Genomic DNA, 27,323 nt, shown 5'->3' with positions numbered 1-27,323 from the left:
ATAGTTTTGATTAACTAAAGTTATAACAAACTCAAACTCAAGTTTTTTTCAGGTGGATTTCACATTTGCTGTTAAGCTAAAAGGCTACCATAATGATTTATACTTTGCTCTTTGCTAATCAAAAAGGAGGAGATAAAAGATACTTTAAGATCTTGATCAGACACGGGGTTTACCGAGTTTGAACCGGATCCAGACTGGAATCAGCTCTCAACTCTACCTGTGTAGCAAAAAAACTCACTGATATATGAAATGTGGGCAAACCAGCTTCATGTCAGACATGGTTTTATGTTCATTTCTGTCTAGACACGATGCAGTGATTCAAACTTAACAATTCTCCACTCAGTCATTTTGAATAAATGATCATAATAGCCATCTCTGTATTTTTGACTGATTTACTGCTGCGAGGTTGACGTTCTCAGAGGGTTATCTATCTAATGAAAGGCTCTCAGCACAAATTAATGTAAATATGTCTGTCCGCAGCTTATATAACTGCAGATCAGCTCCTGTGTAACCACTCTGCATCAAACCCTTGATTTATAAAAAAGCTTCTAAAAAAAAAAAAAGCTTTATTCAGCGCTTACAAAAGCTGTAATGAAGCCTTAGATTTGGAGTTTATGTCCAGTCAGATAAAAGCTGCAGCGAGATGATAACAGATTGAGGAGGAAACGAGAGCATATGGCCGATTTTAACAGGAAGAATACAGTTAAAGTGTCTGAGCCTGGATGTTTAGATCGTTTGCTTTTAGCATCTCTTATTGTCCTCATCGGGGTGATAACTCTGAACGAGACGTTTGCAGTGAAGTCATACATAATGTATGAATTGCATAGGGAAGAGTCTGCAAGATAGTCGTCTCTCTCTCACTCTGGATGAGCTGGTGCATGAGTCAGCTGTTGTCGTTCAGCTCCGAGCTCTCCTGACTATGCAAAGACGCTGAGCAGGCTTCTTAACAATTGACTCGATGCTAAATGAAGTGATGGGGGGGGGGGGTTTCTTCTAATGAAAAGGCCTCTCTGGTTTTCCTCTGACCGTGGTGGAAAGCTTTGTCATTATCACCCTGCGCTGTGATCCGTTTGAAGCTGAGAGAACTCACCAACTGGTCCTTCTTCCATTAATAGAGCAGTGTCAAGGCAGAACATGAATCGCATATTTCAACCTTTCGTGTGTTTATAGCTTCCGCCGTATCTCGGTCAGTGTTTATGCGAGTGTGTGTGTGGTGTTGTTTGGGTATGTGGCATGGATTTCAGGCTCCGCGCCCGCTCTATAAAATGAACTGTGTAAATTTGTAAGACGCTGGCTCGGTGCCCGGTGCTGCCCTGTCGGGCCCAGACATCTTCACTAAACGTCACACTGAAAGCTTCACTTTGCACATTGTGGTGGGAGCGACGGCTGCCGCAGCAGAGATCGCAACATGACAGATGGTGAGTGCATTAGATGCATTTCACATCCTCCCCCCTCCTCTCTTTCTTTTTTTTTTTTCTTGTCTTAAATAGCAATTGGCATCAACTTGGGCATATGTTGAGGCCTTGAGAGAAAAGCAAATAACCAGTATAAATGTCCAAGACCACAGTGTGTGTGGCTGAATTACTTTTTTTTAATTCTCTGGCTCAGGTATGCCGCAGGTTCCTCTGGAAAACTAAACCAGCTTTTTCTTGCGCTTATTTTCTCCCCATCTCCTGCATCCTGTGGAGTTTTCTTTGTCTGCAACCCTTGTCTTTTGACTCTTTGACAGCTTGAAAGTAGCTGAATTGTGAGAGAAGAATGGCTCTTTGTTTTGCCCACTTGCTGTCACTGTGGATTTGATTGTCTCAGTAGGCAACATGGCCTCAGACACAACCATTCACACACAGTCACCCCTGTGGATGGACATTCCTTTTTTTTGCAAAAGGCTCCCAGATGGCACTGCAGGTTCTCTGTGGTCTGTGACCATCAGAAGGAGTGATGGACTGTGTTTCTGAAAGGTTGAGCAACATCACAGCGGAGCGTGAGGTTTGGAGAGCCTTCACTATCTTCTTTTTTTAAACTCTCCAGTTGAGAGATCCAGCTGCTTGGAGAAAGTTTGTAGAAGCTTTGCAAGAACATGTTTAATCGTCTACCAGAGGAGAAGTTACACTGGAGGCTTTCATATAGTCCTGAAACCACTACTTGATTACTTGATTACTTGATGATAAGCAAGATTCCAGCTTTTGCTACATTTATTTGTTTTATATAATTACAAAGTGAATATTTTTACTTTTCTTGTTGGACAAAAACAAGACATTTGAAGATTTTGCCTTGAGGTTTTGGAAACTGTTACAATACATTAAATAGTTATTAAGTTATAAGAAAAAACAGTTCACAGTTTAGTCTAATTTTGGAAAGTGATCTTAAATTGTAGCCCTAATTTTACTCTAGATTGGTTGCCATTTAAGAAAATTTCAAGTGCTTTAAATAAAGGTTAGTTGTACACTTGGAAATCACCCTTATAACACGCAGGCAACTCAGTTTTATAGTGTGAATCATCAGTTCACACCTTTTCAATCCAGTTTAGTTGTCCTTCAAGACTTTCACATCTTTTTTTTTACTTTGACACACTGTGTATTGTGTGCAATGTTATCAGGGCTGCATGATGTTACATGACATAATTTTGGGAAAATGTTGTCAAACAGGGAATTTGTGTCCATACGCTCTCTGTATGTCCATGGCCTCTTCTGTGTGTCCCAGTACTTTGGACTTAAAGCACACACACACACCTTCACCCCCAGCCATTTCTGCTCCCATGTGCTTGAAGATAATGAACTTTAGGTAAAATGTAAACTAATAATGGAAGGGAATGGCTTCTGAGCCACAGGGTTAGTGACAGGCTGTTGAGCATTCAAAGGAAGTCTCATTAAAACAGTATTTTAGTGTTTTATGACAAAGCTTACAAGCAATGTCGGTTCCATTAAAGGAAGAGTGGTAGTTAAAGAGACCGTCCCGTCATCTGGAAGGTGACCAATTTTATATGTGCGACATCTACCCATGAAAAGCCTCAGATGGCCCCGAAGCCGTCTCTACTCTTGAATCAGGTTCATTAATTGATTTGTTCAACCCCCCTTTTAAACGTTTAATTAACCTAGACCCAGATTAAAATGTCACTAATATGAAACCCTCAGATCCTTTATCGCTGCCAGTCGAGCTGGAAGTAATTTTATGAGTCAAGTTGGGAAATGACATTTTCCCCAAACGGACGTCTTATGGCTGACTTTAAACTGTTGGTGGCAGTCACAGCGGAACGGAGGTTTCCCGCCAGCACAAACACAACTCCACACAGCCTCAGTGAAGTTTTATGTGTACTGTTACACATTAGCACTGGAGCATGTAGATTACATGTCTGGCTGGCAGTTTTTTCGCGTTGATAAAAAGGTTAATGTAGCATTTAAACTGTTAGACTTGTGCACTCGGCTGAGTATCGACGTGATGCTCGCCACAGAACGCTGTGCATCATGTTTGCTTTATCACAGGACGCCACAGGGCTGGTTTTAATGGGCGTTCATATTCAGACATCAATATTAATGTTGCAGGGAGGTTTTTGAGACTTGGAAAAAAAAATTGTTTATTTGTCATGATAGTTGTTAAACTCCTCTTTCTCTACGTCTTTTGATATCATCTCAAGGCTGAATATTTAGCTCACGGGCAAAGTTTTCTGTCAAACAAAAAGGCCCACTCAATTATAAATGACTGTATCTGCTCTGGATGTTTTCATGAGCTCAGATCTGTAGTGGGCAAGTTAATGGATGCAGTTTTGGGTCGGATGGAGACATATTTAAACGCCTACTCTTTCTCCCAATTGAGACTGATGAAGTGAGATCTGTACGCCTCGAGAAAATCGCTCCTCTCGTTCACCGTCGCTGTGTGTCGTCGTAGCGGCGCTGTTGCATCACATCAAACGAACCGCTAGGGACGGATTTATCCCGGAGTTAAACCTGCGCCATGCGGAGAAGGATAACAATAGAAACTGGATCATTATTTTATTCCACTTATTAACATTTCAATATCAGAGTTGTTGAGGATGAGGGAGAAAATAATCTTTTTTGGTTGTATTTACCAAATTTAGCATATAAAGAGCCAAAGGTGCCAGTATTATGAAATAAGTCCATACAGCAAACATAAAAAAGTAAGCTTGTTAGTTTATTTGACAGTTTTATTTAGAAGTTTTACTGCAAAACTCACAAAAATCCTCTTGTACTGCCCACGGGAATTACCTCAATGAGATTATATGGAGCTTTCAGAAACGAATTATCAAAAAGTGAAAACTTATCAGACACAGAATAAAAAAACCTAACAACATCATCATTCTTATTTCTCCTCAGATGCGTCCTCTTGCCTCTCCTGAGCGTGAAGCCTCCCCAGCAGGCTCTCTTCCTGCTGGTGGACTCCATCGACGAAGGCTGTCAGCTGGGCGAGGGGGAGCAGCGGTCGTCCCCCGGCTCCCCCAGGACCATCGCAGAGCTCCTGGCCAGCCATCACGAGTTCCTGCCTCCCTGGCTGCTGCTCATCTGCTCGGCACGCAGACAAAACAAGGCCATCACCAAACTTTTCACAGGTAAATATCCTTCGTCGCTCTCGAGAGAATTACGCTGTCAGTCGATCAAGGTCTCGTTCTTCTAAGTGAAGAGGTTAATTATCAAAATACTTTCAAATGTGATACCTTAATCACAACTAACCTGAGCTGATGTGAAGAGACGGTATGATGTAAGAGATAACACACGCACTTGTCAGTCGAGCTCCATGTTTGTTCCGCTCAGCGGCGGTTATTTTCCTGCCTTAATATGATACATTTCACCTGAAAATATGGTTACAAACAAAGCCTGCAGCGTGGTTCCTTTTCTGCCAACGCAGTTTGAACACTACAGATGTAAAAGGCTTTCTAACATCACGACATGCCCAAAGAGATTAGGGTCAACACTGCAGACCTCTGTTAGAGTTGCAGCGCTTCCTTTATGTCCTATGACACCGCGCCATACCAGCTGCTATTATCTCCAGCAGCCTACTCTGTGGTGATGAGCTGGCATAACATTAATCAAGAACCTGATTGTGTGGGAGGAAGTCTCCTCCGCAGGCTCGCACTGCTCTCTCTGTGTGTGTGTGTGTGTATGTGTGTGTGTGTGTGTGTGTACCTCTACCTTTCCAAAGCCGCTGAATGTGGGAGCTTCTCATGCCCTCGGCTTTCCTCTTAAACCATTACGTAATATCGCAGCAGTCCAAGCAGTCGTTCCTGTGCTTCTCCCCGTTCTGTTAATGCATGATGTCAGGTTCAAGGCTGAATGACGTAGTTTTCTCCTTCCACCTCATAAATGATAGTGCAGTGCCCATAAAGGTGTGGTACAATGTCCCTAATTTATTGTAATATTAATATTAATTCAGGACAATATTATAATTTTGCACAGTTTGCATCTCAGGGGTTGTGACATTTCAGCATAGAGTCAAAAGAAGGTTTAACTCTCGGCTTGGTCTTCATATTTTTTTCTCTGTGGAGTTGCTCGTGCTGTGTCACCACGTAGGAATGATACAAACTTTGTTGAACCTTTTAGAAGCTGTTGTGTTCTGTGTCATGCAGGAATGATACTGTTTTGCTTTGATCCGTCTCAGTTATGGAGAGAGAGAGTACAGTGGACAATAGGGACCTTTTTTAAGATGAAGATAAAAGTAAACACACATATGAGGGTTTCAGATGTTACTGTCTCAGAATATTACCGGCGAGACTAACACGTTTGTCTAGCGCCAGCAACCAGCTTGACCAGCGTTTGGCTTTAAGTGGGTGGTAAACTCACACTCTGGCATATGTTCAGTAGTTTGCCATAATGTTTTGCAGGTGTAGTAGAAGCTTGACGGCGAGGTGCGTAGGCATGTTTTACACCAGCTGGCTTTCAATAAATCTAAATGAAAACAAAACTGATCATTTACATGTCAGTTTGAATGCTTTATTTTCCATTTACAGTATTATAAAACAAAAAATGCGATTAAGTAACAATTATCTTCATCATGGATCAGTCTGACAATTATTTTCTTTACTTTATCAGTTAATCAGTCATTCTATGGCATGTCAAAATGAAAAATCACTTTTTCAAAATTACTATCATATCACATTTAAGTAGCTGGAAATATTCTGCATTTTTATTCTAAACGAACCTATTAATCATAATTCTTACATCCTGGATCTCGCCATTATGTTATTTGATGCTGTCAATTATTATGTTTTCATTTTAAACAATGTCTTTCAACCAAATAGTCATTATTGGAATAGTTCGATTACACTGAATTGTTTTGTCAAGTGTAACTGCCGACCTGTTGTTGTTCACCATTAGTAAAAATAGTAAAAATGACTTCAAAACATGGTTTGGTTTAATCTAATTATAGCAGGTATTTTTATACTGTTTCCATTGTCTGTTCCTCTGTGCTGAAGAGTAAGATACTTAAGCACTGAAAATACTTCTACTATTTATAAGAACTGAAAATAGAGTGATTGCAGTTGTGAGGAAGGCAGGTCAGTTGGTCCGGTTGGGTGTAAAGATGGAATTAGCGGACCGCTAGCAGAGCTTTAAGAACCAAATCCTCCTTTAAAATGTATTTGTGTATTGATCGGGTATAATTTGGGCACCTGTGTCCCATTAGAACGATTGTCATGTGTTTACACCTTAACTCAACAATACAGTTTGAAAGTAGGTTGTAAATGATCGGGTGCTGCGTCGAGGATTAAGTGAAATCTTCAAATGTAGGTGTCAGAGTGCTGTAAGTGTAGTTTAGATGAGTCTAGATCTGATTAGTGTTGACAGTGACGGGGGAGGGGAGGAGGGGGGTGTTGGGTTTTAGGACACCAGAACTCACTTTGACTTTTTTAAGTGGGCGTCATGCATCTAATTCAACAAACCAAGTGTGATGCAAGCTGCCCACTTCATAATCACAAAGACATGCCCTCCCACGCTTTCCTTCTAACATCAAAGCTTTCATGTAGGTGCCTGAAGTAGATTAGATTCTGGATTGCTACAGGAGTGTAGCATAATATAGCATCCTCACAGCATTTTCCAAAAAACTTTGAGCCCAGAGACAACACAGACGTTAGAATAAGTTTTATATTTGATATCCCTTTTCAGAAGCCATTTGCATTAAATTGTATTTTCTGGTTTATTCTGCGGTGTGTGTGTGGGCTGTCTGCTGTGACTGGGCTGAACGGATGATTTGAATCGTCAGATTTTTTTTTATTTTTGTTGCACATAAAGTTGACAGTGTCACCGGGGGGAATATATATATAGCCGTGTAAGCCACAGATGTAAATGCTAATGGGAAATTTTTATCTGTAACTTACTTCAGAGTGTCTCAGGGAGTTGTGTGATTTGCCTATTTGCCTTTTCTCCTCTCATGTTGCTGGCTGATGAGCTGTCTGTTCTTTTTGTTTTTGATATGGTTTGAAAGGAAATTCATGTTGGAACAATCTGATCTACAGCAGTTATTTTCTTTCTTTCTTTCTGTCTTTCTGTCTTTCTTTCTTTCTTCTTGAAGCAAGCATGCACGCTCGCTCGTTCGCACGCTCGACTGGCGCTCACGGCTTCCTTGATGATGGCCAAGCTTTTATCAAGCTCATATTCCAGTTGCCCAGCGAATGGTTTTTATAAAAAAACGAGTCTCCTTTTGAACAGAGGAACACAGCCAGACTCACACATCAGATATGATGCCCCCGTTTGAAAGGAGTGAAGGGCATATATGACTTTCTTTTTTTTTTTTTTTTTTTTTTTGTAGAGTTGCTTGTGTTGATGTGAACATCCTGTTCTAGATTTAGTGCTTTGTATAGTTGAGTCCTATTTAGTTTGAGCATTGAGATGCTCCTAGAAACCTACAATAAGCTTTGGCCTTTCTCCTCCGCTGATGCTTTTAGCAGCGTCTTTGTTTTGTCCAGATTCAGCCTTCCGCTTTTAGTTCAACACTCGAAATTCTTCTGCAAGACTGGCTGCTTTCTGCTCACAGGCGGATATAAACATGCACACAAACTAGAGGTCGACCGATATGTTTCTTTCAGGGCTGATACCAATTATTAGTAATCAAGGACACAGATAATCAATATTTTGGATCCATATGCATTTGCAGTAAAATTAAAATCTTGGTGTCACAATTTAGAATAACACAAACGAGAACTTTCAACATTAAAACAAAAAAGTGCAGTTGGTTCCCAGCAGCATCTTATCAAGTGAACTGAAATTTCACAACAAATAAATCAATAATAAATAAATGAATAAATGAATGAATGAATAAGTAAATAAAACAGCCTTCTGAAGTTTTATAAAGTAAAACTAAATAAAACTGGAAAAAGTTAAATTTGTAACTGAAATTCGAGTCTTAATAAGTAGTCCCGATTCAGCAGCAGCAGCAGATTGTGGTGCAGAAAGCAGATTTGCTCAGCGTGCTCTCCAATTAGACGGCTTCTGTTCCTCTCATAAATCGCAGAGACTTCACTGAAGACACGCTCGCTCCGAACAGACGAGGGTGATGAGCAAAAAAAAAAAAAAGAGAATTGACTGTTCAACTCTGACAACTGTACAGCATCTATGTATGGATTAACACAGGCCTGAGATGCAGTCCCATTAAGTCTTTTTTTCATTGTCTTCTACTGTTGTCTTCTTAATGTTGGACTTGTTATTGCTTTCTGTGTCGTGTGTCTTTGTTCTTGTATCGTACTGCGTTTGCTTCGTCTATCAAAGCAAACTCTGTTTTTAAAGGTGCTATATAAATGAAGTTATTATTTAGTCTTTAACAACAATATCCTGCACATGTCTACAAGAAACAGAGTCAGATGCAGCTTCAGTGACATCACTAGTAGTCGTGGGTTGAGATTATGACCTGTCCTGGTAAGCCATGTGCAAGAAAATAACGTTAAAGCCCTTTTTTTTTTGCTAGTCAGCTAGCTAAATTATAGATCAACAAATGAACTTGTTGACATTTGCTATTTCATTCAGGTTAGCTCTACGAGACTCAACATTATCTGACGTTATTATGAACATTGGCTACCTATAACGTGTAAAAACATCAAGTCATACGAGCAAATAATGTTACATTATTATCTTCTTATAGTTAACTGTTTATCACTGCAACAAAGTGCATTATTGATTGTGATGTTTATTGTAACTTTGGCAATATCTGCTGCTTCGACATACAGCTCCAGTCTGCAGTATGAAGTAGCCTTCAGTGTTGATTGGCTATTAGCCTACTCATGACGTGTAACCAATCATATAGTGCTGTGGGCGGGATATTGCTCAAGACTACAGAATGGTGACAACAGACAGAGAGAGAAGAGGCTTCATCAGAGCCAAAGTAGCGCATTTTAAAATTAACTTGTTTTATTGGCAACTGGATAAAAAAGTAACAATTCCAATAATCGTGCAAATGCTAAATATCGGATCCGATAATCGGTCGACCCCTAAGACAAACACACTCACCCAATTTGTCCTCTGTTAGCTCGTGCGACATATCATGAATACAGCAATGCGAATACTCCTTATTCATGCAGCAGCGGACCTAAAATAGACCAAAGGACTCCAGAGTATCATATTGAGGCCAAGTGTCCCCTAAAAATACCCTCCATATTGTTTACAAGTCAGAGATGGCAGTGACCTGCCAAAAGACTCCACTTTCATGCTCTGTGCAAAGCCAACTTCTATTTTATATGAGCGGCCTACTTTGTCTGGGGTGGAGGTTGTGTGGGTTTCCCAGTATACTCTGGTCTGCGGTGATGGGAACTTTGTGGTTCTGTGAATATAGTGTCGATAAAGTTTGAGGAATGACCTTTAACTACGAGGCCGTTTTTGCAGAGAAGTTGCTGGATCTGAAGTCTGCTGTGATGCTCTCAAGATTATTTTTAAGTATTTAGGATCCCCTTTGAAGAAATAGAAAGAAAAACAAACTGAAGAGTTTCTGTTGTCTTTGATTTGTGCTTTATTCACTTGAGTCTGACGCATACTATCTGCATCAGTAGGAATGTTTGTTGTTGTTGGTTTTTTTTCCTAAAAGATGATGACTCTTCCCCAGGAGCAAAAACTCTGTATTACTCTTTCCTTACTCAACTGTTATTCCTTGTGTCTGTCTCACACTGGAATGTGCTTTGGGAAGTTTTCAACACCTCTGAGACCGAGCAGGAAGAAGGAGGCATTCTGACTTCTGCAGCAGAATGCCTCATTCGCATCCGCTCGGCTAATGCCTCACAAACAAAGACCGTTCTGTTTGTGAGGAGGAGTACAAGAAAATTTGCAGAGTATCCCCTCTGGCTGACTCACTCTATATGACCACTGAGTTTTGATTAAGCCTTCCTGCACTATCTCGGACTATAAGATTTTAAAAGTCTGGAGATGTAAATAAACATGGGGTCGTAGTGAAAGCGGCCTTGCTTCTGTACGTCCTTAGTGACAGCAGACTTATGGAGAAAATGCTGCTTTTCCTGTGCTCACCCCCTCTGTGTGCTGTGCTACTGTAAGGCCATGATAGGGGTAGCGGAGTGGAAACACTTCAGCAGCGATTTTGGTTGGGAGCCGGGTAGAATGTGTGCCAATTTAACAAGGCCTCCGGCAGAAGGGAGAGCAAGGGAAAGGGGAAAGAGAGGGCGGGATGGAGGTGGGAGAAAGAGGGGTGGGAGGGGGGGGTTGGGCGTTTAAATAGAAACAGCCTCTCAGACATGTATTTTTTTTTCATCAGCCTGTACCTCCAGTCTCTCATCATTCTCAGTACTTATTACATGACTGATACAGGTGATAATTTCTCAAAATTGGACGTAACTTGTGATGACTCAGAAAAATGTCTCGAATTCCAAATCAGCCCAAAATAATATAATGCAAAGCGAACATTTTTATTTATCATTTGCGGTTTTGAAGACTCTCCTTTTGTTCATTTTTATTGTTTTTCAGAATTTTAACTTTATTAAATTGGTCTCATCAAAAAATACTCATTTTCATCATAAGCCCCTCATAGCTGTCGATTCAGCCTAGTGTGTGATCTTTTTATCGTGTGGAAGCATCACTGAACTGTAATGGCTACCATCTGCCCAATTTTGTTTATGGTGCATGCTTGTCAAAGTCACAGTTTCCCCGAGTATTAAGTATGTGTCGGCGTTCTCCTAGAGGTGGCAGCGAGTACTGCTGGGAGTACATGACAGTATGTCTGAAAACAAGGGAGGGTGGATCTTTTTTGGAGCACCATAAACACATTAGTAACACAATAGTTGCTGCAAAGATTGAACCACAAGGCTTCCTGGTGAGTCCACACGCTGACTGAGCTCAACACTGATGTTAATATACTGATATTTACTATTAGCTGAAGTATACCTGTCTACTTCTTGAGCTTTGCGAAGTACAAAACACATTTACCTTCACATTTCACCTTAATGTTTTAGCTCTTGAACTGATGTTTTTATTTAGAGGAACTTTGAACAGCAGTAGAAATAACTTGTCTTTCTAGGTTGCTGTTATGACTTCTAACCAATAAGTTAAGTAGGGTCACATGACTGTGAGAGAAGTGCAAGAAATATAAAGAAGTATCCTAAATACAGAGGTAAGGTTTGGGATTGATAGCATTTTACTGAATCTGAATTCAGTAACAATTCTTCTTTTAAAATTAAGTAAAAATGTATTTTATAACTTTATATTTAAGAGCTCAACCTGAGATATTGACATTCAAGGAACAAAATCTCAAGTTTTGGGGTGCTTTGGTGGTCAAGGAGTTAAAGCGCGGATCATGAACTGCAACTTCCCCGGTTTGCATCTTGCAGAGGATCTTTGTTGCATCTCAATACCCGTCAGTTCCTATAATCTCTGTACTGTTGTTATAAATAAAAACCATAAAATGTTTTTTAAAAGTCAAGTTTTATCAGCTAGATCTCATTCTCTAGTTAGCTGAATAACAATCTAAAAAGAAAGAGGAGATAAAAAAAAAAAAAAAAAGATTTGATCCGAATCTTTATCTCTTATCAAATCTGGTAGTTAAAAGGCATTCGTTAAGATCTGAGATAATCAGAGCGAGCAGAGAAACCGCTTCTCAAATCTCTCTCCCTCCTTCTGTGGAAGCATCTCGTGACTAATCCGCAAACATAGGAGGAGGTAGATGACAATGATACAGCCCAGTTTAAAGGAAACACAAAACAAAACCGCGTGCAAGCTGTACTTAGGATTTCGAGAGAAAAGCCAACATGAGCGAGGGATGAGGAAGGATGGAGAAGGCATGGATTTGTCAACTGCAGTGCCAGTAGTTATAATAATATAGTGTCAGTGTGCCGCTGGAGCCGTGAAAGATAATAGCTCCCTTAAACAACCACATTCCTGCACTCTGCAGTGTTACAGCAAGTTCAATTAGATTGATTTCCACTTTCCACTATTATAAAATACATTATTATTTTGCATTCTTTTCACAATTTTATCTTTAGTTCCTCCACTTGGTCACAGGGGGCACTTGGTGGAGAGGGGGGAGGGGGGGATACCAGACAAAAACTTGGAAAATGGCCACACATACACAGAAAACCACACATAAAAGCCCCTCTTATTTATGAATCACAGCTGTAATTAAGATGGTTATATTCCTGGCATAGTCTGAGGAATGTTACAGGAGCATGTGGCCACTTTAAGAAGACACTTATCCCGTGAGGCATTTTCATGGCGGGGGTTTAGTCATTTCCTTCCTAAGATGACACATTTTCTCATGTTTGCAGTTTTTTTTTTTCACTCAAAAGTAATCAGTTGGTCTGCTTGCATACTCCATGGTTTATAGATAAGTCATTACAAATTCCTCAGCTATTGTATAATAAAAGCTACACTTTCAGGAAATTATGTGACTCTGGGGTGGGTCTGTGTTTTTGTTTCCTGCTCTTTTGGAGAGTGAGTAGCCCACCCTAGGAAAAGATCTGAACCACATCTTCCACCTCTTCCACCGTGCCCACCGTGAATGGAGCTTTCTTTTTTTTTACCCGACCCCGCCGAGAGAGACAGAACTGATTTACCACCAATGATCACAAATGAAAAGAAGCAGCCCTGTATAAAGCGCGCGGCCTCCTCCACCTCTCAGAGCAGCCCTTTGTCCTGAGGCCCCTGCGGGTGAATCCGACACAGCGCACGGTCGTTTCCTCCGCAAAAAGGTCAACAAAACTCTTAACATCTCCTTGTATATGTTATGTTTTTTTTTTTTTTTTTGTATGCTTTCTTTTTGGGCAAATGTGAGACCTCACTGGCAGAACCGCGAGGTCTTCTGGCCCACTGACAACACAAACACAGTCGTAAAAGCAGCGAGGACGGTTTATTTCTTCTGGGGCACGGAATGCTCCTTGAAGAGAGACAAAGAAGGCTCTGCTTACTCACTCCCCCAGTAAATGACATATTGCGGCATCATTTAGACGATTGGATGTATGATTGCAACACATGAATTTGAAACTTAACAATGAAATAAATGGAACATTTTATGAGGGATTAGATGCCAAAACAGTTTTCGGTATAAAAAGAGAGACGAGGAGATCTATGGTACCTTTGAAGCAGAAAATTAAAGTCTTTATTTTATTGTTTAAAGAATGGGGAAACCAGAACCAGTTTCTACATTTTTGCCTATGCTGCACCCTTCAACAGGGAGGAAAAAAGACTAAATTGCACATGATCAAACCAAAAAGCACATTCAACAAATGCCTTGCTACCAAAACATAATAAAAGCCCTCTCTGTCCTCTATTCTTAGAGTTTTTCGTTATTGATTGTCTCTGCCTCGATGCTCGGGTAACAAGAGCAAGGACGACATATTTAATTAGCTTACCCCCCCCCCCCCCCCCCCCCCCGTCCTGAAATTGGCTTACAGAGACAAGCTGATTTATGTCCATATTCGTGTACGAGATGTCGTCTGCGAGGCTGCATGTTGAGCCTCACTTTGGATGAGCTGAAGACCATAATCCTCGCTGAATACTGTAATTTACCACCATGCAGTCTGACAGCCGGGCAAATTACAGGTCTACTGTGTCTGTATCTATAACACCTTGGGTGCTGCACTGCAGTAACATGATTCTGAACATGGCGGACGAACTGGCTGGCCTCTTTCCTCCTGAGGTGATGCCCTTTGGTATGTGGCATGCCCCTGCCAAATTTTTTATAGATTGAGATTTTTTTTTTATTTTTGCAAGGCTGTGGTACAGAACAAGACTTGTCAGTTTTTGCTTTAATTGAAGGGTATTTTAATCAAGTCTTAATTTGACTTTAGTTAGAATAAATGCAGTGGAATTCCTGGAACGTTTATGCCTGCTTTGGCTGCAGGGGGAGAGGGCTCCAAAGTAAAGATGGGTTTTTTTTTTTTTTTTATATCACTCTGCCTCTTGACCTGCATGCCAAAGATGACTTTCCAAGTACCTGATTCCACAGCGAGCTGGCTGCCACAGCTTTGCTCGCACCGAACCTGTTGTGTGGACGTTTCCCTGTGAGGCCAAAACAGTTCCAGACCTTTCCCGTTCGCTGCATGTTGATGGCAGATAATGGCTTGTTTGAATTGATGGCTAATAAAACATGACTGACATGCTAGACTGAGTAGTTTCTTGAGCAGGTGAATGGAAACATGTGGCGGCGTGGCTAAATGAGGTCACTCGGAGGTCAGCTAGCGTAATGATGAACAAAAACATGGTCAGAAATTGAGGAAATTGGATACTGTGTGGGGCAGGAACACTACAAGAGCTTATCGCCACCGTGAAGACCAAAATTTTGTGCATCTCCAGAAAGAAATCTTTTAAATGACAGTTGGTTCATAATGGTTTGTGGTACTAGGAATCATGAAATGTATCTTGCACATGAGATAACCCTTTTAAATTGTGAATTAAAGTGCAAATAATTGCATGGAAAGAAGGATTATTGGCTTTTTAAGCCCTACTTCCCCCCCCCCCCCGATTACAACGACAGTTTGAATGAAGTTCATACTATTTGTGTTGGTCCTGTTTGATCTGTATATTCCTAGTACGGGCGGAAAATCTTAACACTCTTGTTATTTCAGTTCACTTTTTTGAATTTTTTTCACTTGGATGAAATTTCCAGTTGCAGCTGCAAGAAGCTCCATGATATATAGTGACAACTCTCTTAGAGTAGATCTCCATTATAGGAGCCACTGAGTGAAGGCATACACTTGTGACCAGGTGCACCGTCTTATGACTCAGCCTCTTGTCACCATGTTAATGAGCTTCTGTCATTCAAAATCATATGTACCATCACTTTTTTTTCTTTTTATTGTTAGAATAAGAGCTATTACAGAGGGAAGGTTACCTCTTCTTTTTTTTCTTTCATTGCTGCAATGCTCTTCTGTTGCATAGTTCATTTATCATATGATAGATGTATCTTTCATTTTTTTTGTGCAGGTTGTTTGATAGCTATATCAAAATGCACCTTTTTTTCAAGCTGAGCCAGTGCTGTAGTTGTGTTGAGTGTATTCCTATTTGCCCCACCCCCCCCTACCTCATTCGCCCTGTTCAGTTGCACCACAACAGGTTTGACTGGAAACCCTTTCACATCCTGTTTGAAATTCAGCAAGAGGCGTGTTTGGGCAGGAGTGTTTTCATGTGCTTTGCCTCTAGCGTAGCATAAATTAATTGTTAAGGTATAATAATTTCAGTGTCTCGCCTGGTGGTCGTTTAGTATGGCAGGAAATATACAGTACACGTAAAATGTAGTTGCTAATCTAAAATGATTTTCTCTTGCAACGGTTCTCTTAGCACAGTTGAATTAGTTCTCTAATAGAGTCAAAGTCTGTTTTTTTTTTTCTTCTTCTCACTTGTGAATAAATCACATTAATCCAAGATGAAATAGAAAGTGTTATCTCCATTCTTCAGTTAGAGTAGAAATGAGAGTGTATATAATCAAACAAGGAACTTGACAGTATTTTTCAGAGGTTGAATAGCAGCACACTTTTCAAAGGACTGTTGTTTGCAGACCGTTGGAGCTGACTCTCATCCACATACTTGTGTTTAGGAGGTTGGCGCTCTCATGTTTTTTGGAGCCGGGAACGCTGCAGCTGTCGAACAGACGTTTGTAGAGCGCGGGTTTACTGGAGAGCGAGAGGAGAGGGCAGCAAGTCTTGGGTTTCTGTTTTCTTTATGGATCCAGTGACCTAAGATGGTGTCTCGCGAAGAACGTGTTGAATCTGAGACACTGCCATCCTGAAATCCCGGTTGATGACCTCGTAGTTTCTCTACACTCATGCACACACACTCACGCTGCCTCGTTTGTCATCTGAAAAATTAATCTAGAAGGCAAACAGTCCCTCTTTTGTATGTAGGGCTCTGTCTCTAGTGGCTGGTATCCAGTTCCATAACGAGCAGCAGCTGGCTCAGAGGCCTGTACTCGGGAGCTGCATCCCTCACCCTGATGAATGTGTCATTTGTTGCTTGTTTAGCAGTCGCTATTGTTCAGGTCCTAAACCGTCCTCTCACACTCTCACACACATAAATAGCCTGGACGCACACAATATTCAGCCACGGTTTGTGTAGTCCACTCATAATGATGCAAAAAGCAAGGCCTTCATGACTGTTGGGGTTTTTTGGAAAGACAGAAAATTGTTCTTGGAAGGCATTTGAACATTTGTAGCCAAAGAGAGTTCTTGCATTCTTGTATAGTACTTAATAGTAGTTCCTCTTACACCACAGTCATCAAATACAGGTTGGATGTCTTTCCCCCTGTGGTTGTTTTAGTGCTTTATCTGCAGGAGTAGGGCAGTATGAATGCCATGACTTCACGATTGACATCCAAGCCTTATGAAGTGATGTCTGCTGATGACTAAAGTGGAAATTGTAGGTCATCTTCTACCATGTGCAGTAACTGAAAGAAAAGTTCTTTTTTTGTTTTTTTTTTGTTCTTTCTGTTCTGACTAGATTTGCTTGTTCTATTCTCTTTCGCTGGCCCATAGAAATCGAAATTGATTTAAGAAAATTATTCAGGCAAGTGCTTTATTTCATGGTGGCTGCAGTCAAATTCCTGTCTCCTCCTCCCTCCTCCGGCTTTTCCAAGTCACTGTATCTTCATAATTGGTGTGTCAGGAACCATGGAATGTAGGAGAAACTGTTTATCATAAACTACAGCACAGAAGCATTTTTTTCTTTTGTTCCCCAGAGAAAATATTCATGATAGAGTAACATCTCCAGAATTGGGATATAATGCGCAATCTCTTTTTTTTGGGTCCCTTAGCGAATAGAACAAATCAAAATCAACATTTAGACAAAATATTAGATGTCACACTGCTGAAGTCATTGGCTGGGTGATTTTTTTTTTTTTTTTTTTTTTTTTTTCATTTTGGTTCACTGAAGTCTTTTTTAGTCCTTGTTTTTCCCCTTTAATGGCCTCTTCCCCCTTCTCAGCTAGTGGGTTTCCTGTCCCAGCTGGAGCAAACCCAGACTGTCCAAAGAAGGATTGGGTCCAGAAGGAGTAGGAGGAACAGTCAGTGACATCAGAGCATCAGAAAGTCACACATAGACAGGGGACCACATCATGCATGCATAAAACTGTAAATTAAATTTAATACTGTAATGACATTATGCTCACGTAGGCACTTGTGATTGTGCATTATTAGCCTGAGAAGCAGAGTTAAAAGAAAATACATAGAAAAGGGGAGGGAAACCTGTACATCATCTAGTCAGACGTTCAAGCTAAACAAAAGAACATTAACAGCCGAGATGGTTAAAAAAAAAAAAAAAAAGGCAAGAGAAAGCGAGAAGAGGAAGAGTGAGAAGGCCTTTCATGATAGCGTGATAGGCTGAAATTTGATCTGTAAATGCTTGAAGTTTGAGCCAGAGGAGGAGTGAGTACACAGAGAACAGGAATGCACATTAGGATCATGTATACCTTCAAGTGTTTCTGTGTCTTTTGATATAAACCTGAAAGGAACAATCCCCATAACAGCCCATTATAGTTCTTCCTGGGATCCTGTCAAAATGAGAAATCAGTCAGTTTTTTTGGTGGTGGGGGGGAGTTAAGGTTTGAAATATACACAAAATCTTAAATGGTTTTTAGTACTAAAAGGTAGCAGTGCTTGAGTTATAGTTACTAAGCTGCATCTTACTTTGAATCTGGCTCTTGTGATGTGATTGACTCCTCCAGGACTGTAGTGGGAGTTGGAACAAGAAGCCATGGAGCCGGAGAAAATAGGGTGAAGGGAGGGTGGAAAAATGCACACAGAGCAGTGAAACAATGACAGACTGAAAGTGGGTTAGGGTCACTGAGTTGTTGTAATGATAGGGCAATTAAACGTTATAATGATGGAGAGTGATACTTAATAGCTTTATTAATTTAAACAGTTTGCACAGCTGCCCCTTTGTCATACATTAAATTACATCTATAGATATGAATATTCAGAATAGATATGAATATTCAGAATTAGTGAAGCATGGATTTTTTTTAAATCTCTTATTGTTGGAGGTTATTGGTTTAACATTATATCTCAGATTGTTTTCTAGTTTAAAATCTCCTCATGATCCATATCACAATAAAGTTAATAAACATCAAAACCGACTCGCTGCTCTCCTGAGGTCAGCAGTACTTGTCATACTTTATGGTGGGTAATTTGTGTGATTTAAGAGAATTATGATAAAGGTCTCAAGAACAAACTAACATATTGCGAGGTGCCGTTAGTAGAGGTGTGCTTATCTTAGACAAACTCAGAAGCAGATGATAAAGAAAACCCATCGCTCCTTCTGTTTACCAGGATCTGTTATCCAAACTGTCAGTACCCGCTTGGGAACTCATGTTAAACTCATCAGGTTATCGGCTTCTTCTTCCAGGTGTGGTTACCAACAGCCTTGTGTGGAGTAAGATTTCACAGCCTTTTCTGCCCACACAATAGCAGTCAGATGAACAGAGTACTGCCTCAGGCTCGGTGACAGAGTCTGATTCATATTGTGCACAGGGAAAAGTTGTCTTATATAATCAAAGTAAGCATAGTTAACGGTTACAGAAACAGTACTTTTTTATGTTACATAAATGCTCAGTCAGTAAGGAGAAACATTAAAACCTTACTTTAAAAAAGTTAATGTTATTGACTTCATGTTCAGTCTGGCATACAGTATATAACTGCACTTTTTTAAAGGAGCAAAATGTAACTGCTTATCCCATGGTTGGAGGCGTGTTAGTCAATGAGAAATACAGTATGTCAATAACACTGAGAAGACCTCTGACTTTTTCTTTTTTTTTTTCGCGTCCCAGTAACCCCTAGAACCATGGGAACTCTAAATAAAAGTATGCAAAAAATGCTCTCTTTGCAGGCTACACAGACCATGAACAGATTGTTTTAACATGGAGGAAAGTTCACTTTATGCCCATTAGCAGAGGCCATAATGGAGCCATTTTCCAGGTCTCGGAGAGGAATTCCCACTAAAGATCGTTCATTAAGACCTTCTGTGATAATTTCTTTTTTTCCAGAGGGATTTCTAAAGGTCCTGGCTGGGAGCATGTAGCATGACAATAAGTGGGACACTTGAGAGATGTTTTACAGGCCATTGATATGCTACAGGCATGGAAATTATGTCTCCCTTGCTATTCTCGTCGTTGATTCTTGTACATCTTCGGCCCCTAACACAGCTTTGTCTCTGCTGGTGAAGCTTTATAACCTTTACAGTAAATGGATAGGTTGACTGATAACACAAGTGGGTGTAAAGTTAAAAGAAATGCCATTTTTCTTCTCAAGGTATCGGGGTTTTTTAGACATTGTTACCATTTATTTCTCTCGGGGGAATACTGCTTTTCTTCTTCTTGTATCTTTTTGTGAGTTTTCATACTTTCGGTTGTCATGTGTCATGTATTTTAGGAGGGATATGGATAAGCAACAGTGCATACATTTTATGTGCAATATATTAAAAGAATGTATTCAAGAATGTATTTTCACAAAGGCACACAAATTATTACAGTTGAAATTGCTTCTGCATCAGACACAATGTAGTGCACTAATTGCCTTGATTTTGTTTTCCTTGGTCCTTTAGAGGCTGAACTCATAGCAAACTCTTGCTGATTTGTCTGCAGCCAGAAGGGTTATGCTCTCAATTCCACTGAAAGGTTTTATTTTAACAACATGGTTTTACTGTTAATTATCCTGTGCCTAAGGAAATTAAAGGTTGGCTTAACCTAATTATCCAAAGGTACAAGATCAGTGGATAAATGCTGGGTATGGTCTCAAGGTCAAACTTAAGATAATACCTTGGGGGGCACGGTGGGAAAAAGAACATTACTCTTTACCAACTAGGTTTTTCACAACCACAGTTATCCATTTTCAAGTTTATACTTCACATCTTTTCGTATATACTGACCGGGTCGTTTTTGAAATGCCTTTTTTTAATATTTAGATCTGTGCTACATGTTGTGCATCTGATATCAGACTCAACTTATGTCCATTTGTTTTCTTTCAGGATTCCGCAAAATCAGCCTCGATGATCTGCGCAAAGCCTACATCGTCAAGGATGTTCAACAGTACATCCTTCACAGGCTAGACCAGGAGGAGGCCCTGAGGCAGCACCTGACCAAGGAGACAGCTGAGATGCTCAACCAACTCCACATCAAAAGCAGTGGCTGCTTCCTCTACCTGGAGCGTGTGCTGGACGGTGTGGTTGAGAACTTTATCATGCTCCGCGAGATCCGTGACATCCCTGGCACTCTCAATGGCCTCTACTTATGGCTCTGCCAGAGACTATTTGTCAGAAAACAGTTTGCCAAAGTCCAGCCCATCCTTAATGTAATCCTGGCAACTTGCAGGCCACTCACGGTCAAGGAACTGTACCATGCAGTCTGGACCAAAAACATGACACTGACTATGGAAGAGTTTCAGAAGAAGATGGACATTCTCTCCAAGCTGTTGGTTGACGGCCTTGGGAGTACTAAAATCCTTTTTCACTACAGTTTTGCAGAGTGGCTACTGGATGTGAAGCATTGCACACAGAAGTACTTGTGCAATGCAGCAGAGGGACATAGAATGTTGGCGATGAGTTACACATGTCGGGCAAAGCAGCTCAAACCACTCGAAGTGCAGGAATTTGCACTGCACCTTGTCAATTCCAATCTGCAGATTGAGCCATTTAATCTGGCTCTTTGGATGGTCTGGAATGGAACTCCTGCTAAAGACTCTTTGACCACCTCAATACCAAGAGAACAGGAGGTTCTGCAACTTCTGGTCAAAGCTGGAGCTCATGTAAACAATGAAGATGACCATGCCTCATGTATTGTACAACAGGCCCTAGAAAGAGAGGACTCAATACGGACATTACTCGACAATGGGGCATCTGTGAATCAGTGTGACTCCAGTGGGAGAACTCTGCTAGCCAACGCCGCATACAGTGGAAACCTTGATGTGGTCAATTTGCTCATATCTAGAGGAGCAAACATGGAGCTAGAAGACAACCACGGACAAACGGCACTTACTCTTGCTGCAAGGCAGGGCCATACCAAAGTGGTCAACTGTCTAATTGGCTGTGAGGCCAACATAAACCACACAGATCATGATGGATGGACTGCCCTCCGCTCCGCAGCATGGGGCGGACATTCAGAGGTTGTATCTGCTCTGCTTTATGCTGGTGCCAAAGTGGACTGTGCTGATGCTGACGGTAGAACTGCTTTGAGAGCTGCTGCTTGGGGAGGTCATGAAGATATAGTGTTGAACCTTCTTCAGCACGGGGCCGAGGTCAACAAGGCAGACAATGAAGGAAGAACAGCTCTCATTGCAGCGGCATACATGGGACACAGAGAGATTGTTGAGCATCTCTTGGACCACGGGGCTGAAGTTAATCATGAAGATGTTGATGGTAGGACTGCCCTCTCAGTTGCTGCTCTCTGTGTTCCTGCAAGTAAAGGCCATGCTTCTGTTGTGAGCCTTCTGATTGACAGGGGAGCAGAGGTTGACCACTGTGACAAAGACTGCATGACCCCTCTCCTTGTGGCTGGCTATGAAGGACATGTGGATGTAGTTGATCTGCTTTTGGAAGGTGGAGCTGATGTGGATCACACAGACAACAATGGTCGCACCCCTCTTCTTGCTGCTGCATCAATGGGCCATGCTTCTGTTGTCAACACATTACTTTTCTGGGGGGCTGCTGTTGATAGCATCGACAGCGAGGGAAGGACTGTGCTGAGCATTGCATCTGCTCAGGGTAATGTGGAGGTGGTCAGAACTCTGCTGGACAGAGGTCTGGACGAGAATCACAGGGATGATGCAGGCTGGACCCCTCTACACATGGCTTCATTTGAGGGCCACCGCCAAGTTTGCGATGCCCTTATTGAGCAAGGTGCTCGTTGTACAGAGGTAGATAATGATGGTAGAATACCGCTGATATTAGCTGCACAAGAGGGACATTACGACTGTGTGCAAATTCTTCTGGAAAACAAGTCATGCATTGACCAGAGGGGTTATGATGGAAGGAACGCTCTCAGGGTGGCTGCACTAGAAGGCCACAGGGACATTGTTGAACTGCTGCTGAGCCACGGTGCTGATATAGACTACAAAGACGCAGACGGGCGCCCAACACTCTACATATTGGCACTTGAAAATCAGCTGGCCATGACAGAGTATTTCCTTGAAAATGGAGCAAATGTGGAAGCTTGTGACACTGAGGGCAGGACGGCCCTCCACGTGTCCTGCTGGCAAGGGCATGTTGAAATGGTGAGGCTGCTGATTAACTATCATGGCGATGTGAACGCCTGTGACAATGAGAAGCGATCTGCCCTCCAGTCTGCTGCATGGCAAGGCCACACAAAAGTCGTGCAGTTTTTGATAGAGAATGGCACACATGTGGATCATACATGCAACCAGGGAGCAACAGCACTAGGCATAGCTGCCCAGGAGGGCCACATCGATGTTGTGCAAATACTTCTTGAAAACGGTGCTGACCCCAACCACGCTGACCAGTTTGGACGCACAGCAATTAGAGTAGCAGCAAAAGGTGGCCATTCAATGATCATAAAACTTCTGGAAAAGTATGGAGCCACAACTCTAAATGGCTGCAATCCCTCCCCAGTACACACCATGGAAGAGAAAACACCATTGGCTGTGACTGGTAAAATGCAGTCCCTCACCATCAAATCAAGTAGTTCTGGCAGCACTGGGGCAGGAGATATGCAGTCGTCTGGACGTGGTCTACCCAACGGACCCATCCATGCTTTTAGTTCGCCATCAGAATCTCCTGATTCCACAGTAGATAGACAGAAATCCTCCCTTTCAAATAATTCCCTCAAGAGTTCAAAGAACTCTTCCTTGAGAACCACATCATCCACAGCCACAGCACAGACTGTGCCTATCGATAGCTTTCATGGACTGACATTCACAGAACAAATCCAACAGCACTCACTGCCTCGCAGCCGGAGCAGACAGTCTATCGTGTCACCTTCCTCCACGACTAAGTCTGTTGGTCATCAGCCTCCGTCTCCATCCAGTGACTTTGACTGGTCTCAGTTAAAACCTGGTCTCAAGTCAACAAAGGGAACTAAGCCTGGAAATGGGACAACAAACAGCAAAGGAGCACAGGGAGACAAGAAAAAAATCAAGAACAGTGGATCAACCCAAGGTCAGGTTCTGGAGTACGAGATGACCCAGTTTGACAAGAGGATTGCCCTCAACAAATCAGTGCCGAACATCTCAGTGAAGGATCCCCACTGTAAGATAATGATTGGTGGTTCACTTCAGCAGGAAAGGGGGCAAGGCCAAGATCAATTCTTTATCCAGCAGCAGAGCTGTTCTGAGAAAAAGAGAAATGGCATCATGACCAACCCCAACTATCATCTACAGGGTAATCAGGTTTTTCTGGGTAGGGTATCAGTTCCTCGGACTGTGCAGAACAGAGGCCACCAGGATGTTCTAGAGAACTATCCCATAGGGGAAACTGAGCTAAGCCTTAAACAAGCCCTGAAACTGCAGATTGAAGGATCAGACCCTGGGTTTAACTACAAAAAGGAGACTCCGTTATAGCTGGTAAGAGATAGGTTTTCAGAATAATCCTCCAGTATGTGCTGTTGTTGAAATACATTAAGCATTTGTCTCAAAGTTGAAATTGAGGTCAGGGTGACAACACACAGGCAATACTTTGGTTTTTCTGTTCATTGACAGTGGCTAATATAGAGGCTAATAATGGACTTTTAGTTGTTACTGGATTGCACTCAACAGAACCGTCATTAGTTGGATTTAATCAGGCTTGCATGAAGAATGCCTCAATCTGGATAAGCAGACTTTTTCTTCCCAAACAAAACATTAGCCCAAATCGTTCCTATACTGTTTCAGATGTCTTGAATGCCATTCATCATGCAGACATTGGAGGGAATGTGCCAAAGCAACAGTTTTCATCTGCATAAAAAAATACTAATTATTTTTTCATCAGTGGGAGACCTCAAAATAATACCTAGGGAAGATTGTTGATTGCTGCCTAAGGCTTATGTGAACTGATACTTCGATGTGCCTACATCTGTTACAGCCTTCTTCATGTATTCATGCAAACTATCATTTTAATTTAATGTAATGCTATTTAATAAACAGTGTATGCACTTTTAAAAGAGTAAAATGACAGACATGCATTTGTTCTATTTACTTTGTATCCCATCCATGTTTTATCAAAGTAATTGTTTGAGAGAAACATACCAATGCTTTTTTATTATTTTATATTATGTTTGTTCTGTCTACTTTTTCACACTGACAGCAATGTACCACTGAGTACATTGTCACAAACCAGAGGACATAACAGTAATTAACTGATGCCATGGTATGAATTTAAACTCATTGATAGTCTGCCTTCCTAGAGACCCCAAATAATCTGTGTTAACCTTGACCAGTGTGCTAAACCTATGTTGTGTGTAATATGTTAATAGCTATGGCAATTTACTTCACAAGTATATACAAGCATATTTATTTTTGGAAAAAAGCCACTTTTGCTGTATTTTGTGTTGCATTACGCTCTACCATGGTGCTGTGTTCAGAAGTTGCCTGCAGTTATTTTTGACTCCCGATTTTGTTGGCTTTGTGCATTGTGTATTATTACAAATATCTAAGAAAGAGGGAGGTTCACTGAAAATGTAAAAAAAAAAAAAAAAGAGTTCATTTTGTCCCTATGGGATTTTTTCAGTTGTTCGTGTGTTATGTTTTTGTGTGTGTGCATAAAAATATTTAAATAACCCATTGTGTACCGTCAGCAAAAGTTTGGTGCTAAGCGCAGCGATTTCAAGTAAAAGCAGTGATTTAAAAAAAATGCATTTGTCTGCAGAGTTACATGTATAACCTACTGCAATGCAAGAAACAAAATCCAAGCTTTGTCTCCTTATTGTCATGTGGTTAATTTTCAGTAATTCCTGCTGGATTTTTCAGGGGCATGACACAAAACAGCTCAAAAAGGGTTCAGCCATTAAGACAACTCGTAGCTGTCAGTGATATTGTTTGAAATGCAGAGTTGTAAAGCCAAAGTTGAAACAACATACCCTGTCCCACCTCCTCCCTGTGATGAGCTGAATATCAGTTCAACAGGACTTATACCCGCGGGAGATGGAGTGGAGGAGGTGCTTGACTGTGACTCTGAGGGAACTGAAACATCTGTTTCTCATGAACTGTGTGGAGCTGCGTTAGCGTTTACAGGCTGTGTCATATTTTTGCAGGCTTTTCATAATGTTAACAGTGAGCTATTTTTTGCCAAGAACCGGGATCGGGGGGAGTAGAAACCTATCGCATGCACAAACACTTATAAGCCCTAGTGAAAGCTCTCAGCTCTTCAGTACAACATTAGCTCAAAAGTATGCCATGAAGGGTCAATAGAAGGATTCAAGGCAGGATCTGGTCTACAAACAGTGTTGGAAAACATAATGTATAGTCTTATTAAGCAGTTATCTTGTTTGTCTTGACTGTGTTTTGTCTGTCATCTTTGATTTGACTGTCAGTGATTGGATTGTAAATAGCTTACAATGTACATTCAACTTTCATTTAAAAAGAATTCCTGTATTATATGAAGTGGAATTTTCTGATGTATATTAAAGTGCTTAATAAACATATTTGCTTTACTGCTGGAAAAGAAATCTTTTGCAACTTTATTTACTCATAAATATGACCGGATATTAATAAAACATATTATGGCGGTATGAAGACGTTTAAATGAATATGTCTGGTATCTGAAGTCATGCTGAACATTATTCTTCACTTCTACTTTTAGCTGAAGTGCGAAAATATTCCTAAATCAAAACAAAGGCCGACTGATTGATATATCTAGGAGGCTACAGAAAAGCTTGTGTAAGCACTGATGCTCCATTAACTCTGACAAAGTTTGCATTTTTTGAGGATGAATAATGAAATAGCCAGCAAAAAGCAAGATTAGTGATGGAGAGGGGGATGGCAGCTACCAGATATTGACAAATCTGCATTGACAGTGATTATTTATGCTCACATCTGTGCATTCCTGTCTCAGTTACCTCGTGTTTTCTTTGAATCCAGAGGCCTTTTTTTTTCACTCAAGTGTTTTTCCCCCTGACTGCAAAAAACCACAGGCTATGCTGTTAATACCTACTTCACTGTTGGTCACTTGATGGTGGAGGGCCAAACCAGGACACTGCAGGCATCACAACACATGGATCAAACTGAAGTGGAACAGACAAGTGTGCCAAGTGCTATCACTGCCCCCCTTCCCTCCAGTTCACTCAGTTCATGTCAGTCAAATGCGAGCTGCAAGAGAGATCAAACAGAGATGGCAATGAAGTGAGGATTATTTTCAATTTTTAATACACATATTGTGAAAATTAGATACTTCAGATACTGTAACTGGATTCCTTGGTTTGTCATTATGAATCATCCTCTCAAGCCATTTAAATTCAAAATAAACACACAGTATTTTAGAAATGTACATCTTGCTTTCGGCCCAAACAGCGAGAATTGGATGAAGTTGTTACACTGACTAATTAACTTTAATTGCTGTCACCCAACATATAATAAAAACTGTGCCATAGAGCAGCTAAGTCAGTATGTAGGCTTTTTGACTTTCAGCCTTTTCTGTATGTTTTGAGAGGGTGGGTGTTAATGAGTAAACCATCTGTTACTGATGTCATGTAGTATTCACTGTCCAAGCTTGGAGGATCTCCTCGCGAACCATCTGCCAATAACCACATCTGGTTCTTCTCCACCCATGCCCTTGTTTTGGATACAGTGCTAACACGATCCCATGCAATATACACAACATGGCGACAGTTGTGGCCAACTCGTTCCAGAAGCAACTTTAAACCCGATGGCCTTCATCTATGTGGCATCCAGAACAATGTGCGTGCAAGTTTTTATTCCAGAAAAACACTTTAGCAGATGATTTCTTTGATTAGCACTTTTTAATGTAAACTGGCAGGAACTACTGAGCAAT

At 41.1% G+C, this 27,323-nt stretch overlaps 1 protein-coding gene and 1 long non-coding RNA gene across 3 annotated transcripts in view; one reads left to right on the top strand and one right to left on the bottom strand.

Annotated features, from left to right (window-relative positions):
* Nucleotides 1-25,977, top strand: part of ankrd50 (ankyrin repeat domain 50) — a 37,572-nt gene extending 11,595 nt beyond the window's left edge. For both annotated transcript variants that reach the window (XM_042418718.1, XM_042418717.1), the window contains exons 3-4: nucleotides 4,329-4,561; nucleotides 20,379-25,977. In XM_042418718.1, the coding sequence (XP_042274652.1) occupies nucleotides 4,329-4,561; nucleotides 20,379-23,920 (3,775 nt within the window). In that variant the 3' untranslated portion in view covers nucleotides 23,921-25,977. The remainder of the gene's footprint in view (nucleotides 1-4,328; nucleotides 4,562-20,378) is intronic.
* LOC121901768 lies at nucleotides 17,342-26,635 on the bottom strand. The gene is made up of 3 exons (XR_006097393.1): nucleotides 26,487-26,635; nucleotides 18,044-18,083; nucleotides 17,342-17,907 (listed from the first exon to the last, which is right to left on the bottom strand). It is a non-coding gene; the product is annotated as an uncharacterized LOC121901768 (long non-coding RNA).
* Between the last annotated feature and the right edge of the window lie 688 nt (nucleotides 26,636-27,323).

This window comes from Thunnus maccoyii, chromosome 8 (assembly GCF_910596095.1).
Source record: "Thunnus maccoyii chromosome 8, fThuMac1.1, whole genome shotgun sequence".
Lineage (NCBI taxonomy): Eukaryota > Metazoa > Chordata > Actinopteri > Scombriformes > Scombridae > Thunnus > Thunnus maccoyii.
This window is presented reverse-complemented; position numbering and strand designations above follow the sequence as displayed.